This window comes from Bos mutus, chromosome 7 (assembly GCF_027580195.1).
Source record: "Bos mutus isolate GX-2022 chromosome 7, NWIPB_WYAK_1.1, whole genome shotgun sequence".
In the NCBI taxonomy this organism is placed as follows: domain Eukaryota; kingdom Metazoa; phylum Chordata; class Mammalia; order Artiodactyla; family Bovidae; genus Bos; species Bos mutus.
Genome location: NC_091623.1, coordinates 48,265,282 through 48,282,628, shown reverse-complemented (window position 1 = coordinate 48,282,628; position 17,347 = coordinate 48,265,282). Strand labels below are relative to the sequence as shown.

General features: G+C 40.8%; 1 protein-coding gene across 2 annotated transcripts in view; it reads right to left on the bottom strand.

The window, feature by feature from the left end:
• WNT3A (Wnt family member 3A) overlaps positions 1–17,347 on the bottom strand; it is a 72,647-nt gene that overhangs the window by 32,605 nt on the left and 22,695 nt on the right. For both annotated transcript variants that reach the window (XM_005893879.3, XM_070374804.1), the window contains exon 2: positions 16,200–16,441. In XM_005893879.3, coding sequence (XP_005893941.2) covers positions 16,200–16,441 — 242 coding nt within the window. The remainder of the gene's footprint in view (positions 1–16,199; positions 16,442–17,347) is intronic.

Here is a 17,347-nt window from a genome sequence, read left to right as displayed (position 1 = left end):
ACAATAGATAGATTTAATTGATATTTATAGGACATTCCACCTGAAAGCAGCAGAATACACTTTCTTCTCAAGTGCACGTGGAATATTCTCCAGGATAGACCACATCTTGAGTCACAAATCAAGCCCCAGTACATTTAAGAAAATTGAAATTGTATTAAGCATCTTTTCCGACTACAACACTGTAAGATTAGAAATCAATTACAGGGGAAAAAAAACAAAACTGTAAAAACCCACAAACACATGGAGTCTAAAGAGTGCTCTGCTAAATAACCAAGAGATCCCCGAAGAAATTAAAGAGAAAATAAAAAATGACATAGAGACAAATGACAATAAAAACGTGATGGCCCAAACCTATGGGACACAGCAAATTCTAGGAGGGAAGTTCATAGCAATTCATCCATACCTCAAGAAACAAGAAAAATCACAAACAAACAATATAACCCTACACCAAAAGCAACCAGAGGAAGAAGAACAAAGAAAATCCGAAGCCAGTAGGAGGAAAAAGAAATCATAAAGATCAGATTAGAAATAAATGAAATGGAAGTGAAGAAAACAATAGCAATGATAAATAAAAGCAAAAATTGGTTCTTTGAGAAGATAAACAAAATCGATAAATCTTTAGCCACATTCCTCAAGAGAAAAAGGGAGAGGACACAAATCAATGAAACTAATAATGAAAAAGCAGAAATCACAACTGACATCATAGAAATACAAAGGATCATAAGAGACTACTAAAAGCAACTATACGCCAATAAATTGGACAACCTGAAAGAAACGGACAAATTCTAGAAAGGTACAACCTTCCAAGGTTGAACCAGGAAGCCTTAGAAAGTATTAGCAGACCAATCACATGTAATGAAATTGAAACCGCAATTTAAAATCTTCTAACAAATAAAAGTCCATGACCAGATGGCTTCACAGGCAGATTCTGTCAAACATTTGGAGAACAGCTAACACTGTACCTTCTCAAACTCTTTCAAAAAATTGCAGAAGGAGGAACACTCTCAAATTTGTTCTATGAGGCCACCATCATCATCCTGATACCAAAATCAGACAAAGATATCTCACAAAATAAGAAAATTACAGACCAATATCACTGATGAACATAGATGCAAAAATTCCTCAACAAAATATTAGCCAACATTATGAAGGTTGGCTCAGGTCAAATTGAATTCTTTCTTACTACTGGTTAGAGAAAATACTGAGGAAAGAATGGGTGAAAGAGATCAAGATGTACAAACTTCCAGTTGCAAAGTAAGTGGGTCACAGGTAAGAAATACACAGAGTGGGGAATATATACAGTCAAAAGCTACATAATATCTTTGTATACTGACAGATGGTAACTGGACTTAGTGTAAGGATCATTTTGAAATATATAGAAATACAAAATCACTATGCCAGGTAATAGGAACTAAATTTTTAAATTGTTTTTACTTTTTTCTCCTTGAAGTATTTATAATGAAAAGGAAAATACATTTTAAAATTGGCTTTCCCTGAGAAACTATGGAAGTTAAGGGAACAGATAAACATTAACTATTTGAGTCAACAATTATTTTTAAATTCCAAACTGCCTGCTTTCATATCAATACTGAGAAAAGCTCATTGCTTCATGTTTAATTATTATTAGAATCATTTTATGTAAATGTACTGAGGTTTGAAAATTCTTTGGCATTGCCCTTCTCTGGGATTGGAATGGAAACTGATATTTTTCAGTCCTGAGGTCACTGCTGAATTTTCCAAATTTGCTGGCATATTGAGTGCAACACTTTCACAGCATCATCTTTTAGGATTTGAAATAGTTCAGCTGGAATTCCATCACTTCCACTATCTTTATTTGTAGTTATGCTTCCTAAGGCCCACTTGACTTCACACTCCAGGTTGTCTGGCTCTAGGTGAGTGACCACCCCATCGTGGTTATCCCAGTCAGTAAGAAAATAACTTTTTTTGTATATTTCTTCAGTGTATTCTCACCTCTTCCAACAATACAAGATATGACTCTACACATGGAAAACACCCGATGATCAATACCAAAATCAGATTGATTATAATTCTTTGCAGCTGAAGATGGAGAAGCTCTATACAGTCAGCAAAAACAAGACTGGGAGGTGAGTGTGGCTCAGATCATGAACTCCTTATTGCAAAATTCAGACTTAAATTGAAGAAAATAGGGAAAACCACTAGGCCATTCAGGTATGACCTATAATCAAATCCCTTATGATTATACAGTAGAAGTGACAAATAGATTCAAGGGATTAGATCTGATAGACAGAACACCTGAAGAACTATGGATGGAAGTTTGTGACATTGTATAGGAGGTGGTAATCAAAACCATCCCCAAGAAAAAGAAATGCAAAAAGCCAAAATGGTTGTCTGAGGAGGCCTTATGAATAGCTGAGAAAACAAGCAAAAGGCAAAGAGAAAAGGAAAGATACACTCATCTGAACAGAGTTCCAAAGAATAGCAAGGAGAGATGAGAAAGTCTTCTAAAGTGAACAGTGCAAAGAAATAGAGGAAAACAATAGAATGGCAAAGACTAGAGATCTCTTCAAGATAGGGATAACAAGGGAACATTTCATGCAAAGATGGGCACAATAAAGGACAGAAATGGTATGGACCTAACAGAAGCAGAAGATATTAAAAGGGATGGCAAGAATTCACAGAAGAACAAAAGAGATCTTAATGACCCAAATAACTATGATGGTGTGATCACTCACCTAGAGCCAGACATCCTGGAGTGTGAAATCAAGTGAGCCTTAGGAAGCATCACTACAAACAAAGATAGTGGAGGTGATGGAATTCCAGCTGAACTGTTTCAAATCCTAAAAGATGATGCTGTGAAAGTGCTGTACTAAATATGTCAGCAAATTTGGGAAACTCAGCAGTGGCCACAGGACTGGAAAAGATCAGTTTTCATTCCAATCCCAAAGAAAGTTCAAACTACTGCACAACTGCACCCATCTCAAATGCTAGCAAAGTAATGCTCAAAATTCTCCAAACTAGGCTTCAACAGTATGTGAACTGAGAGCTTCCAGATGTTCAAGCTAGATTTAGAAAAGGCATAGAAACCAGAAATCAAATTGCCAACATCTGCTGGATCATAAAAAAAGCAAGTGAATTCCAAAATAACATCTACTTCTGCTTCACTGACTACACTAAAGCCTTTGACTGTGTGGATCACAACAAACTGTGGAAAATTCTGAAAGAGATGGGAATACCAGACCACCTGACTGCCCTTGAGAAATCTATATGCAGGTCAAGAAGCAACAGTTAGACCTGGTCATGGAGCAATGGACTGGTTCCAATTGGGAAAAGAGTACATCAAGGCTGTATATTGTCACCCTGCTTATTTAACTTGTATGCAGAGTACATCACGCAAAATGCCAGGCTGGATGAACCACAAGCTGGAATCAAGATTGCCGGGAGAAATATCAACAATCTCAGATATGCAGATGACCCTTATGGCAGAAAGCAAAGAAGAACTAAAGAGCCTCTTGATGAAGGTGAAAGAGGGGAGTGAAAAAGCTGGCTTAAAATTCAACATTCAAAAAAGATCATGGCATCTGGTCCCATCACTTCATGACAAATAGATGGGGAAACAATGGAAACAGTGACAGACTTTATTTTCTTGGGCTCCAAAATCACTGCAGACAGTGACTGCAGCCATGAAATTAAAAGATTCTTGCTTCTTGGAAGAAAAGCTATGACCAAACTAGACAGCATATTAAAAAGCAGGCATCACTTTGCCAGCAAAGGTCTATAGAGTCAAACTATGGTTTTTCCAGTAGTCATGTATGGATGTGAGGGTTGGACTATAAAGAAGGCTGAGCGCCAAAGAACTGATGCTTTTGAACTGATGCTAAAGCTGAACCTCCAATACTTTGGCCACCTGATGGGAAAAGCTGATTCATTAGAAAAGAGTCTGATGCTGGGAAAGATTGAAGGTAGGAGGAGAAGTGGACAACAGAGAATGAGATGGTTGGATGGTATCACCGACTCAATGGACATGATTTTGAGCCTACTCCAGGAGATAGCGAAGGACAGGGAAGCCTGGCGTGCTGCAGTTCAAGGGGTTGCAGAGTTGGACATGGCTGAGTGACTGAACAAAAACAACAAAACTCTTTCCACCTCTTCTTAACTTCTTCTGCTTCTATTAGGTCTTTACTGTTTCTGTCCTTTATCGTGCCCATCTTTGCATGAAATTGTACCTTGATATCTCCAATTCTCTTAAAGAGATTTCTAGTCTTTGCCATTCTATTATTTTCCTCTTTCTTTGCATTGTTCACTTAAGGAGGCCTTCTTTTCTCTCCTTGCTATTCTCTGGAACTCTGCATTCAGTTGGGTATTTTTTCCTTTCTCCCTTGACTTTGGCTTTTCTTCATTTCTCAGCTATTTGTACAGCCTCCTCAGACAACCACTTTGCCTTCTTGCATTTTTTTCTTTCAGTTGGTTTTGGTCCCTGCCTCCTGTACAATGTTATGAATCTCTGTCCATAATTCTTCAGGCACTCTATTGACCAGATCTAAGCCTTTGAATCTATTGGTCGCCTCTATGGTATGATCCTCGGTGATCAATACAAGGAAATAGAGGAAAACAACAGAATGGGGAAGACTAGGGATCTCTTCAAGAAAATTAGAGATACCAAGGGAACATTTCATGCAAAGATGGGCTCGATAAAGGACACAAATGGTATGGACCTAACAGAAGCAGAAGATATTAAGAAGAGGTGGCAAGAATACACAGAAGAACTGTACAAAAAAGATCTTCACGACCCAGATAATCCCAATGGTGTGATCACTGACCTAGAGCCAGACATCCTGGAATGTGAAGTCAAGTCGGCCTTAGAAAGCATCACTACGAACAAGCTAGTGGAGGTGATGGAGTTCCAGTTGAGCTGTTTCAAATCCTGAAAGATGATGCCATGAAAGTGCTGCACTCAATATGCCAGCAAATTTGGAAAACTCAGTAGTGGCCACAGGACTGGAAAAGGTCAGTTTTCAATCCAATCCCAAAGAAAGGCAATGCCAAAGAATGCTCAAACTACCGCACAATTGCACTCATCTCACACACTAGTAAAGTAATGCTCAAAATTCTCCAAGCCAGGCTTCAGCAATACGTGAACCGTGAACTTCCTGATGTTGAAGCTGGTTTTAGAAAAGGCAGAGGAACCAGAGATCAAATTGCCAACATCCGCTGGATCATGGAAAAAGCAAGAGAGTTCCAGAAAAACATCTATTTCTGCTTTATTGACTATGCCAAAGCCTTTGACTGTGTGGATCACAATAAACTGTGGAAAATTCTGAAAGAGATGGGAATACCAGACCACCTGACCTGCCTCTTGAGAAACCTATATGCAGGTCAGGAAGCAACAGTTAGAACTGGCCATGGAACAACAGACTGGTTCCAAATAGGAAAAGGAGTACATCAAGGCTGTATATTGTCACCCTGCTTATTTAACTTATATGTAGAGTACATCATGAGAAATTCTGGGCTGGATGAAGCACAAGCTGGGATCAAGATTTCCAGGAGAAATATCAATAACCTCAGATATGCAGATGACACCAACCTTATGGCAGAAAGTGAAGAGGAACTCAAAAGCCTCTTGATGAAAGTGAAAGAGGAGAGTGAAAAGATTGGCTTAAAACTCAACATTCAGAAAACTAAGATCATGGCACCTGGTCTCATCACTTCATGGGAAATAGATGGAGAAACAGTGGAAGCAGTGTCAGACTTTATTTTTTGGGCTCCAAAATCACTGCAGATGGTGACTGCAGCCATGAAATTAAAAGACGCTTACTCCTTGGAAGGAAAGTATGACCTACCTAGATAGCATATTAAAAAGCAGAGATATTACTTTGCCAACAAAGGTCTGTCTAGTTAAGGCTATGGTTTTTCCAGTGATCATGTATGGATGTGAGAGTTGGACTGTGAGGAAAGCTGAGCACCGAAGAATTGATGCTTTTGAACTGTGGTGTTGGAGAAGACTCTTGAGAGTCCCTTGGACTGCAAGGAGATCCAACCAGTCCAACCTAAAGGAGACCAGTCCTGGGTGTTCATTGGAAGGACTGATGCTGAAGCTGAAACTCCAGTACTTTGGCCACCTCATGTGAAGAGTTGACTCATTGGAAAAGACCCTGATGCTGGGAGGGATTGGGGGCAGGAGGAGAAGTGGACAACAGAGGATGAGATGGCTGGATGGCATCACCAACTCGATGCACATGAGTTTGGGTGAATTCCGCGAGTTAGTGATGGACAGGGAGGCCTGGCGTGCTGCGATTCATGGGGTCACAGAGTTGGACTTGACTGAGTGACTGAACTGATCTGAACTGATGGTATAATCATAAGGGATTTGATTTAGGTCAAACCTGAATGGTTTCTCCTATTTTCTTCAGTTCAAGCCTGCGTTTGGCAATAAGGGGCTGATGATCTGAGCTGCAGTGAGCTCCAGGTCTTGTGTTTATGGACTGTATAGAGCTTCTCCATCTTCGTCTGTAATGGATATAATCAATCTAATTTTGGTATTGACTATCTGGTGATGTCCATGTGTAGAGCCAAAGAATGTTCAAACTACCTTACAACTGTGCTCATATCACATGCTAGAAAGGTTATGTTCAAAATTCTTCAAGCTAGGCTTCAGCAGTACGTGAACTGAGAACTTCCAGATGTATAAGCTGGATTTAGAAAAGGCAAAGGAACCAGAGATTATATTGCCAATATTTCTTGGATCATAGAGAAAGCAAGGGAATTTCAGAAAAGCATCTACTTATGCTTTATTAAGTACATTAAAATCTTTGATTGTGTGGTTCACAATAAACTGTGGAAAATTCTTGAAGAGATGGGAATACCAGACCACCTTACTTATCTCCTAAGAAACCTGTATGCAGGTCAAAAAGCAACAGTTAGAAACAGATATAGAACAGACTGGTTCAAAATGGTAAAGGAGTACACCAAGGCTGTATATTGTCATCTTGCTTATTTAATGTATATGTAGAGTACATCATGGGAAATGCCAGCCTGGATAACTCAAGCTGGAATCAAGATTACCAGGAGAAATATCAGCAACCTCAGATATGCAGATAATACCACTGTAATGGCAGAAAGTGAAGAGGAACTAAAGGGCATCTTGAAGAAAGTGAAATAGGAGAGTGAAAAGCCTAGATTACAATTCAACATTCAAAAAACTAAGATCATGGCATCCGGTCCCATCACTTCATGGCATATAGAAGAGGAAAAAGTGGAAGCAGTGACATATTATATTTTATTGGGCTCCAAAATCACTGTGGATGGTGACTGTAGCTGTGATAATAAAAGATGCTTGCTCCTGGGAGGGAAAGCTGTGACAAACCTAGACAGAGTATTAAAAAGCAGAGACATCATTTTGCCGACAAAGGTCCATATAGTAAAAGCTCTGCTTTTTCCAGTAGTCACGTATGGACGTGAGAGTCGGACCATAAAGAAGGCTGTTGTTGTTTTCTAACTGCTGAGTCATGGCTGACTCTTTGCAACCCCATAATCTGTAGCCAGCCAGGCTCTTCTTTTCATGGGATTCTCCAGATAAGAACACTGGAGTGAGTTGCCATTTCTTTCTTCAAAAAGAAGGCTGAGCACTGAAGAATTGATGCTTTCAAATTTTGGTGCTGGAGAAGACTCTTGAGAGTCCCTTGGACTGCAAGGAGATCAAACCAGTCAATTCCACAAGAAATCAACTCTGAATAGTCATTGGAAGGACTGATGCTGAAGCTGAAGTTCCAATACTTTGGCCACCTATGTGAAGTACTGTCCTATTGGAAAAGACCTGATGCTGGGAAAGATTGTAGGCAAAAGGAGAAGAGGATGGAGGACGACAAAATGGTTAGATAGCATCACTGACTCAATGAACGTGAATCTGAGTAAACTCCGGGAGATGGTGAAGGACAAGGAAGTCTGGCTGCTGTGGTCTATGTGGTTGCAGAGTTGGACATGACTTAGCAAGTGAACACACACACTTATCTAGCTGCTGCTGCTGCTGCTAAGTCGCTTCAGTCGTGTCTGACTCTGTGCGACCCCATAGACGGCAGCCCACCAGGCTGTGCCATCCCTGGGATTCTCCAGGCAAAAACACTGGAGTGGGTTGCCATTTCCTTTTCCACGTATCTAGCTACTATGTCTTTTATAAGTTATTAATGCCTTAGCAACTGTATCGACTGTACTACTGTGAATGGTTTTATTTCTTTCTTTCCTTTTTCTGTTTTTACAAATAAATTGATTTAAAATCATTGGGAAATGCTTAAAAACATACTAGCCAACAGAATCCAATAATACATTAAAAGGATTATACACCATGATCAAGTGGGATTTATCCCAGAAATATACACAAATCTTTCAATGTACACAAGTCAATCAGTGTGATAGTCTATGCAGTGATAGACCATATTAACAAATTAAAGAATAAAAACCATATGATCATCTCAATAGATGCAGAGAAAGCTTTTCACAAAATTCAGCAACCATCTATGATACTCTCCAGGAAATGAGCATAGAGGGAAACTCAACATAAAAAGGCAATATATAACAAACATCATTTTCAATGGTGAAAAACTGAAAGCGTTTCCCCTAATATCAGGAACAAGACAAGAATGTCCATTCTCATCAACATTGTTTTGGAAGTCCTTGCCATGGATATTAGAGAAGAAAAAGAAATAAAAGGAATCCAAGTTGGAAAAGAAGAAGTAAAACTGTCATTGTTTTCAGATGACATGATACTATATATGTAGAAAATCCTAAGATGCCACCAGAAAACTACTGGACATAGTCAGTGAATTTGGTAAAGTTGTAGGATACAAAATTAATGCATAGAAATCTCCTGCATTCCTACACACTAATAACAAAACCAACCTAATAAGGCAAAAGACCTGTATTCCAAAAACTATAAAACACTGATGAAAATCAAGGAGGACACAAACAGATGGAGAGAAATATGATGTTCTTGGATTGAAAGAATCAATATAATGAAAATGAGTATATTGCCTAAAGCAAACTACAGATTCCATGGAATTCCTATCAAATTACCAATGGCATTCTTCATAGAATTAGAACAAAAATTTTTACAGTCTGTATGAAGACACCCCAAAGAGCCAAAGTAATCTTGAGAAAGAAAAATGGAGCTAGAGGATTCAGGCTTCCAAACTTCAAACTATACTGCAAAGCTACAGTAATCAAGACAGTATGGTACTGGTACAAAAACAGAGAAATAGATCCATGGTACAGGATAGAAAGCCCATAAGTTAACCCATGCACCTATGGTCACCTAATCTATGACAAAGGAGGCAAAAATATACAGTGGAGAAAAGATAGCCTCTTCAATAAATGGTGCTGGGAAATCTAGACAGCCACATGTAAAATAATGAAATTAGAATACTCCCTAACATCATACTGGAGAAGGCAATGGCACCCCACTCCAATACTCTTGCCTGGAAAATCCCATGGATGGAGCAGCGTGGTAGGCTGCAGTCCATGGGGTTGCTAAGAGTCGGACACAACTGAGCGACTTCACTTTCACTTTTCACTTTCATGCATTGGAGAAGGAAATGGCAACCCACTCCAGTGTTCTTGTCTGGAGAATCCCAGGGACAGGGGAGCCTGGTGGGCTGCCATCTATGGGGTCACACGACTGAAGCAACTTAGCAGCAGCAGCAGCAGCAACATCATACACAAAAGGAAACTTAAAACGGATTAAAGACCTAAATGTAAGTCCAGACACTATAAAACTCTTAGAGGAAAACATAGAGAAAAACAATCTTTGACATAAATCACAGCAAGATCTTTTTTTGCAAACAAGTTCTTGCACCTTCTAGAATAATGAAAATGTAAAAAGAAAAATAAACAAATGGGACCTAATTAAACTTAAAAGTTTTTTCACAGGAAAGGAAACCATGAACAAAATGAAAAGACAACCCTCAGAATGGGTAAAGGAAAAAAAGTGTTAGTCGCTGAGTCGCGTTCAACTCTTTGTGACCCCATGGACTGTAGCCCACCAGGCTCCTCTATCCATGGGATTTTCCAGGCAAGTATGCTGGAGTGGGTTGCCATTTTCTTCTACAGGGGACCTTCCAAACCCAGGGGTCAAACCTGACTCCTACATTGCAGTCATGTCTGACTCTTTGCAACCCCCTGGACTATACAGTCCATGGAATTCTCTATGCCAGAATACTGGAGTGGGTAGTCTTTCCCTTCTCCAGAGGATCTTCCCAACCCAGCGATTGAACCCAGGTCTCCTGCATTGCAGGTGGATTTTTCACCAGCTGAGCTACAAGGGAAGCCCAAGAATACTGGAGTGGGTAGCCTATCCCTTCTCTAGTGGATCTTCCTGACCCAGGAATCAAACTGGGGTCTCTAGGATTGCAGGTAGATTCTTCACCACCTGAGCTATCAGGGAAACCCTCCTGCATTGCAGGCACATTCTTTATCATCTGAGCCACCAGGGAAACTCCAGTAGAATGGGTAAAAATATTTGCAAATTAAGCAACAGACAAAGGATTAATATATACAAATAGAGCAGAAAGGGAAATTAATATATACAAATAAATTAATATATACAAATATTAGCTATATGCATAGCTAATATGTATATTAATATATACAATATATACAAAATAATATATTAATTTATATAATTAATAATTTTATATAATATTAATAATAATTAACATATACAAATATACAAATTATATATATAATTAATATATACAAATAACATCTCCAAAATATACAAACAGCTCATGGAGCTCAACATAAAAGAAAAAAATCCAATCAAAAAATGAGTGGAAGACCTAAATAGACATCTCTCCAAAGACATATAGATGGCCAAAAGACACATGAAAAGATGCTGAATATCACTAATTTTTAGAGAAATACTAAATCAAAACTACAAAGAGGTATCAACCGACACCAGTCAGAATTGTCATCATCAAAAAGTCCATAAGTAATAAATGCTGGAGAGAGTGTGGAGAAAAAGAATTGGTATAGCCACTATGGAGAACAGTATGGAGTTTCCTTAAAAAATTAAACATAGAACTACCATATGACCCAGCAATCCCACTACTGGTTATATACCCTGAGAAAACCATAACTGAAAAAGACACATGTACCCCAATGTTCATTGTAGCACTATTTACAATAGCCAGGCCATGGAAGCAACCTAGATGGCCATCAACAGGTGAATGAATAAGAAGATGTGGTCATATTATACAATGGCCTATTACTCAGCCATAAAAAGGAATGAATTTGAGTCAGCTGAATTGAGATGATGAACCTAGAGCCTGTTATACAGAGTGAAGTAGGTCAAAGAGACAAACAAATACTGTATATTAATGTATATATATATAATCTTGCATATATATATATATAAGAAAAATTGAAGGATGTGCACTCAGTTTCCAGAGAGAACACCAAAATTGCAACTGGTTGCTGAACAACCATCAACAGGAGGATGTTGGAACCCACCAAAAAAAGATACCCCATGTCCAAGGACAAAGGAGAAGCCACAATAAGACAGTAGAGAGGGTGCAATCATGTTTAAAATCAAACCTCATACCCGCCAAAGACTCTTGGAGGTCCCAGACAAAACCTTGTGTGCACCAGGACCCAGGGAAAGAAGCAGTGATCGCACAGGAGACTAAGCCAGACCTGCCTGTTAGTGTCTGAGGGTCCCCTGTGGAAGCATGGGTCAGCAGTGGCCAGTCTCAGGGACAGGGGCACTGGCAGCAGCAGTCCTGGGAGGCATGGCATGTGGCATAAATCCTCTTGGAGGAGGTTGCCATCAACCTTACCAAAGAGCCAATGGGTGGGCGATCTATAAACTGGAGAACAATTATACCAAAGAAGTTCTTGCACTGTTATGAAAGCTCCAGGCCCTACAACAGACTTCCCCAACCTGGGGATTCAGCAAAGAGACTGAATATTCCCAGGGAATTTGCAGGTCAATGGGATTTGATTACAGAACTTCCACAGAACAGGGAAAACAAACTCTTGGAGGGCAGAGACAAAACCTTGTGTGTACCAGGACTCAAGAGAAATGAACAGTGACCCCACGAGAGACTCAGCCAGACTTGCCTGTGAGAGTCTGGGAGTCTCCAGCAGAGGCGTGGGTCGACAGCGGCTGGCCTCAGGATCGGGGCATTGGCAGCAGTAGTCCTGGGAGGTGCAGCATGCTGGCATAAGTCCTCTTGGAAGAGGTCGCCATTACCCCTACCATAGAGCCTAGAGCCTGCCATCGAGCCTATAGCCAACCATAGAGACTGCAGACTCTAGGACTGGGCTGTCTCAGGCCAAACCACAGAGAAGGAGCACAGCCTCAGATCAGCAGAAAATTGCATTGAAGATTTACTGAGCATCACCTTACCCACCAGAGCAAGATCCAGTTTTCCCCACAAGTCCCTCCCATCAGGAAGCTTGCACAAGCCTTTTGCCCTCATCAGAGGGGCAGACAGAATGAAAACCACAATCACGGAAAACTAACCAAAATGATCACATGGACCACAGCCTCCTTGGGTAACTCAATGAAACAATGAATCAGGCCATGTTGGGCCACCCAAGACAGATAGGTCATGGTACAGAGATCTGATAAAATGTGGTCCACTGGAGAAGGGAATGGCAAACCACTTCAGCATTCTTGCCTTGAAAACCCCTTGGACAGTATGAAAAGGCAAAAAAGATATGACACTGAAGGATGAGACCCCACCCCCCAGGTCTGTAGGAGTCCAGTGTGCTACTGGAGGAGAGTGGAGAAATATCTCCAGGAGGAATGAAGAGGCTGAGCAAAAGCAAAAATGACACCCAGGTGTGGATGTGTCCGTAAAGTCCGATGCTGTAAAGAACAATATTGCATAGGAACCTGGAATGTTAGGTCCATGAATCAAGGTAAATTGGAAGTGGTCAAACAGGAGATGGCAAGAGTGAACATCAACTTGTTAGGAATCAGTGAACTAAAATGGACGGAATGGTCGAATTTAATTCAGATGACCATTATATCTACTATTGTGGGCAAGAATTTCTTAGAAGAAATGCCATGTGAACAGAATGAAGGCAAAACCACGTGATCATCTTGATTCAGAAAGAGCATTTGATGTAATCTAGTACCCTTTTTCAGAGAAGGTGATGGCACCCCACTCCAGTACTCTTGCCTGGAGAATCCCATGGCTGGAGGAGTCTGGTGGGCTGCAGTCCATGGGGTCGCTAAGAGTTGGATACGACTGAGCGACTTCCCTTTCACTTTTCACTTTCATGCATTGGAGAAGGAAATGGCAACCCACTCCAGTGTTCTTGCCTGGAGAATCCCAGGGACAGGGGAGCCTGGTGGGCTGCCGTCTATGAGGTCACACAGAGTCGGACACGACTGAAGTGACTTAGCAGAAGTAGCAGCAGTACCCTTTTCATGATACAAACACTCAACAGATTAGGAATAGAAGACAATCTCCTTAACCCAATACAGGGAAGTTATGAAAAACTCACGACTAGCATCATGTACTCAATGGTGAAAGACTAAAAGCTCTCCCTCTAAGATCAGGAAGAAGACAAGGGTACCCACTCTCATTGCTCATACTCAACATAGTATTGGAAGTGCTAGCCAGAGCAATTAGGCAAGAAAAAGAAAGAAAAGGCATCCAAATTGGAAAGCAAAAAGCAAAAACATTTCTATTCACAGATGACTTCATCTCATATATAGAAAACTCTAAAGAATCTACACAAACTCTCACAGCTAATGAAAAAAGTAATCAAATTTGCAGGAGACAGGATCAAAACACAAAAATCAATTGTACTTCTACACATAGTGAACAATTTGAAAAGGAATGAAATGATTTCATTTATAGTAGCATCAAAAGAGTAAAATACTTAGGAATGCCTTAACCAAAGATGCATGAGGCTCATTCATTGAAAACTATAAAACACGGCTGAAAAATTAAGGAAGACCTAAACAAATGGAAAAATCCCATGTTCATGGACTAGAAGACAATAGTGTTAAGATGGCAATACTTCTCAAACTAATATACAGATTCAATGCAATCTCCATTAAAATTCAAAAAACCTTCTTTTGCAGAAATGAAAAAATAACCCTAAAATTCATATGGAATTGTAAGGGATTCTCCAAAAGCCAAAACAAGCAAAGCCAAAGCAATTGTAAAATAAAAATAAAGTTGGAGAACTTATACTTCCCAACTCTAAAGCATACTATAAAACTATAGAAATCAAAATAGTGTTGTATTGGAAGAATGGTAGACCTACGGAATAGAACTGAAAGTCCAGAAATAAACCCAGACATCCGTGGACAACTGATTTTTAACCAGGGTGCCAAGACTATTCAATAGGGGAGAGACTAGTCTTTTGAACAGATGGTGCTGAAATACTTGGTTTCCCACATGCAAAAGAATTTAGCTGGCTTGACACTTAACTTCTCACTATATACAAAAATTCACTAAAAATAGATCAAAGACCTAAATGTAAGAAGTAAAACTATAAAACTCTTAGGAGAAAACATAAGTGTAAAACTTCATAACTGTAGATTAGGCAATGTTTACTTTGATGTGATATCTAAATAGGTAAATTGAATGTCATCAAAATTTAAAACTTCTGTACATCAAAGGACCCTGTCATAAAAGTGAAAAGACAATCTATAAAGGGAGAAGATATTTGAAAATTATATTTCTGATAAGTGTCTAGTGTTAGATATTGCAAAACTAATACAATTATGTAAAGTTTAAAAATAAAATAAAATTTAAAATAAATAAATAAATAAAGAACTCCAACAACTCAACAATAGAAACATAAACAACCCAATTAAAAACTGGGCAAAGGACTTGCATAGACATTTCTCCAAAGAAGACACTCAGATGTTCAACAATCCCATGAAAAGATGCTCAACAATCCCATGAAAAGATGCTCAACATCATTAGTTATAAGGGATGTGCAAATAAAAATTACAATGAGACATCACTTCAGATCTACTGGGAGGGCTAAAGGAGAAAAAAATAAAGAATAACAAACATTGGCAATAATGTGGAGAAACTGGAACCCTCTTGTGTTGCTGGTGGGAGAGCAAATGGTGAGGTTGCTGTGGAAAAAGAGTTTGGTAATTCCACAAAACACAGAATTACTATGCAATTCTACTTCTAGGAATATACCCAGAAGAATTGAAAAACAGGTATTCAGATACTTGAAATATCAGCATTATTCACAACAGAGAATAAAAGGCTTGAAACAACCTAATTGTCCATCAACAGATGATTGGATAAATAAAATGTGATCCATCTGTACAATGGAATATAATTCAGCCATAAAAAGGAATACAGTACCAAAACATACTACGGGTGGATGCATCTTGAAAACATTATGCTCAGTGAAAGAAGCCTCTCTCCCTCTTTCTCTTTTTCTCTCTCCCTCTTTCTCTTTTTCTCTCTCCCTCCCTCTTTCCTCACTTGCTGGAGGGCCCAGCCACTGCATTTAAGCGAACCCAGGTCATGTGCAGAAGCAGCAGGGGCCACCAGTCATGTAAGAGAGATGAGGATCAGCTCGTCTCTCTGTCTCTTGTTACCAGAGACCAGCCCTGCCTACTGCATCTCCCCACACTGCAGATGTTGGGACCGACAACACATGATTATTATTGTTTAAACTCCTATGTCTTGTACAAATTTGCTCTTCCCCAAGAGTTAACCAACACCCAGCCTGCCAGATCTTCCTCTTCTTCCCGGGCTCCAGGACCCTGGATAACTTCTGCTGTGTGCCTCTCTGATCCCCAACCCTCACCCTTTTTTTGTGTTTTCTGTTTGTTTTTGTATTTTCTCTCTAAGACCTGCCTGAAGTCCTGGCTTCTTCAGGAAAACTGCAGTGGTTAATCCTGTCCCTGTGAAACTGTGTAACTGTTTTTTGGGAAAGGGGAAGCAGGAGGAATCTCTGTGTGATCCTATACCCTTCCCGAACTCCAGGAGCACCCTCCAGAGTGGGTGAGCATTGGAAAGGACCCACACAGGCGATCCCTATAGTAACGAGCACTGCCCCCTGACTGGAAGTGCTGTTCCTATGCTTAAGCACAGGTGAGAAACAGAGGCAGAAAGGAAATGAACTGGCTTGTGCCCACTCCCACTGAGGGGGAAGCTGGTTTGAGCCCTGCTGCACCCACATCCCTGGGCTGCCGCCTCTGCCTGGCTAGCCATGATGGGTACCACCTGTACCTTTGTCCAGCACAGGGCCAAAGATGGCCAGGCTGTTGTTGATGGTGGTGCAATTCCAACGGCGGCCACGGAACTGGTGTTGGCACTCCTGGATGCTGATTTTGATGCCCTCTGCCACGCTGGGCATGATCTCCACGTAGTTCCTGCAGAAACGCAGCTGCTTGGGTACTAAGCCTGGGATGCTGGCGCAGAGGATGGGCTGTGTCCCCAGGGATGAGTACTGGGGCCCAACAGCCAGGGACCTGGGGGAGGAGGACAAGGAGGCCTGGTTAGTAGGGGAAGTGCCCTTCTGGCCCATGAACCGGGAGCAGGAGTCAGGCCTGTCCTAGGGTGAACTTTCTTTGGAGGATGAACACAGGCCCTTCCCTTGGGCAAGATGTGTTTCTACCATGCAGGAAGCCTGTCCCTGTCCTGTACCTGACACTTAGCACGAAACATCGTGATGTGCACGTGGATTGACAGAAAAGAAATCAAGGAAGTGGTGGAGGCTTCCCTGCTTCTCTGCACAACCGCAGGGGTCCTGGCTCCAATGGTGTGGAGATAGCAGCACCCTGAAACAGTTCAGGAACACAGAGAACAGAACTCAAGGATACAGATGATGCTGAGTCAGTACAGGGGCTGCCCAGAGGAGGTGCTGCTGGGTCTGTGGCAGGAGGACAATCACTTCTAGAGCAGTGTGAGATAGGGCATGTTGTTGTTCAGTAGCTAAGTCACGTCCAGCTCAGGGACTGCAGCATACCGGGCTCCCCTGTCCTTCACTATCTCCTGGAGTTGCTCAAGTTCATGTCCATTGAGTCAATGAGGCTATCTAACCATCTTATCATCTGCCATCCTCTTCTACGCCTATCCTCAATTTTTCCCAGCCTCAGGGTCTTTTCCAGTGAGTCAGCTCTTTGCGTCAGGTGGCCAAAGTATTGGAGCTTCAGCATCAGTCCTTCCAATGAATATTTATGGTTGATTTCCTTTAGGATTGACTGCTTTGAGCTCCTTGCGGTCCAAGGGACTCTCAAGAGTCTTCTCCAGCACCACAACTTGAAGGCATCAATTCTTCAGTGCTCAGCTTTTTTTATGGTCCAACTCTCACATCTGTACATGACTGCTGGAAAAACCATAGCTTTGACTATACGGACTGTTATCAACAAGGTGAC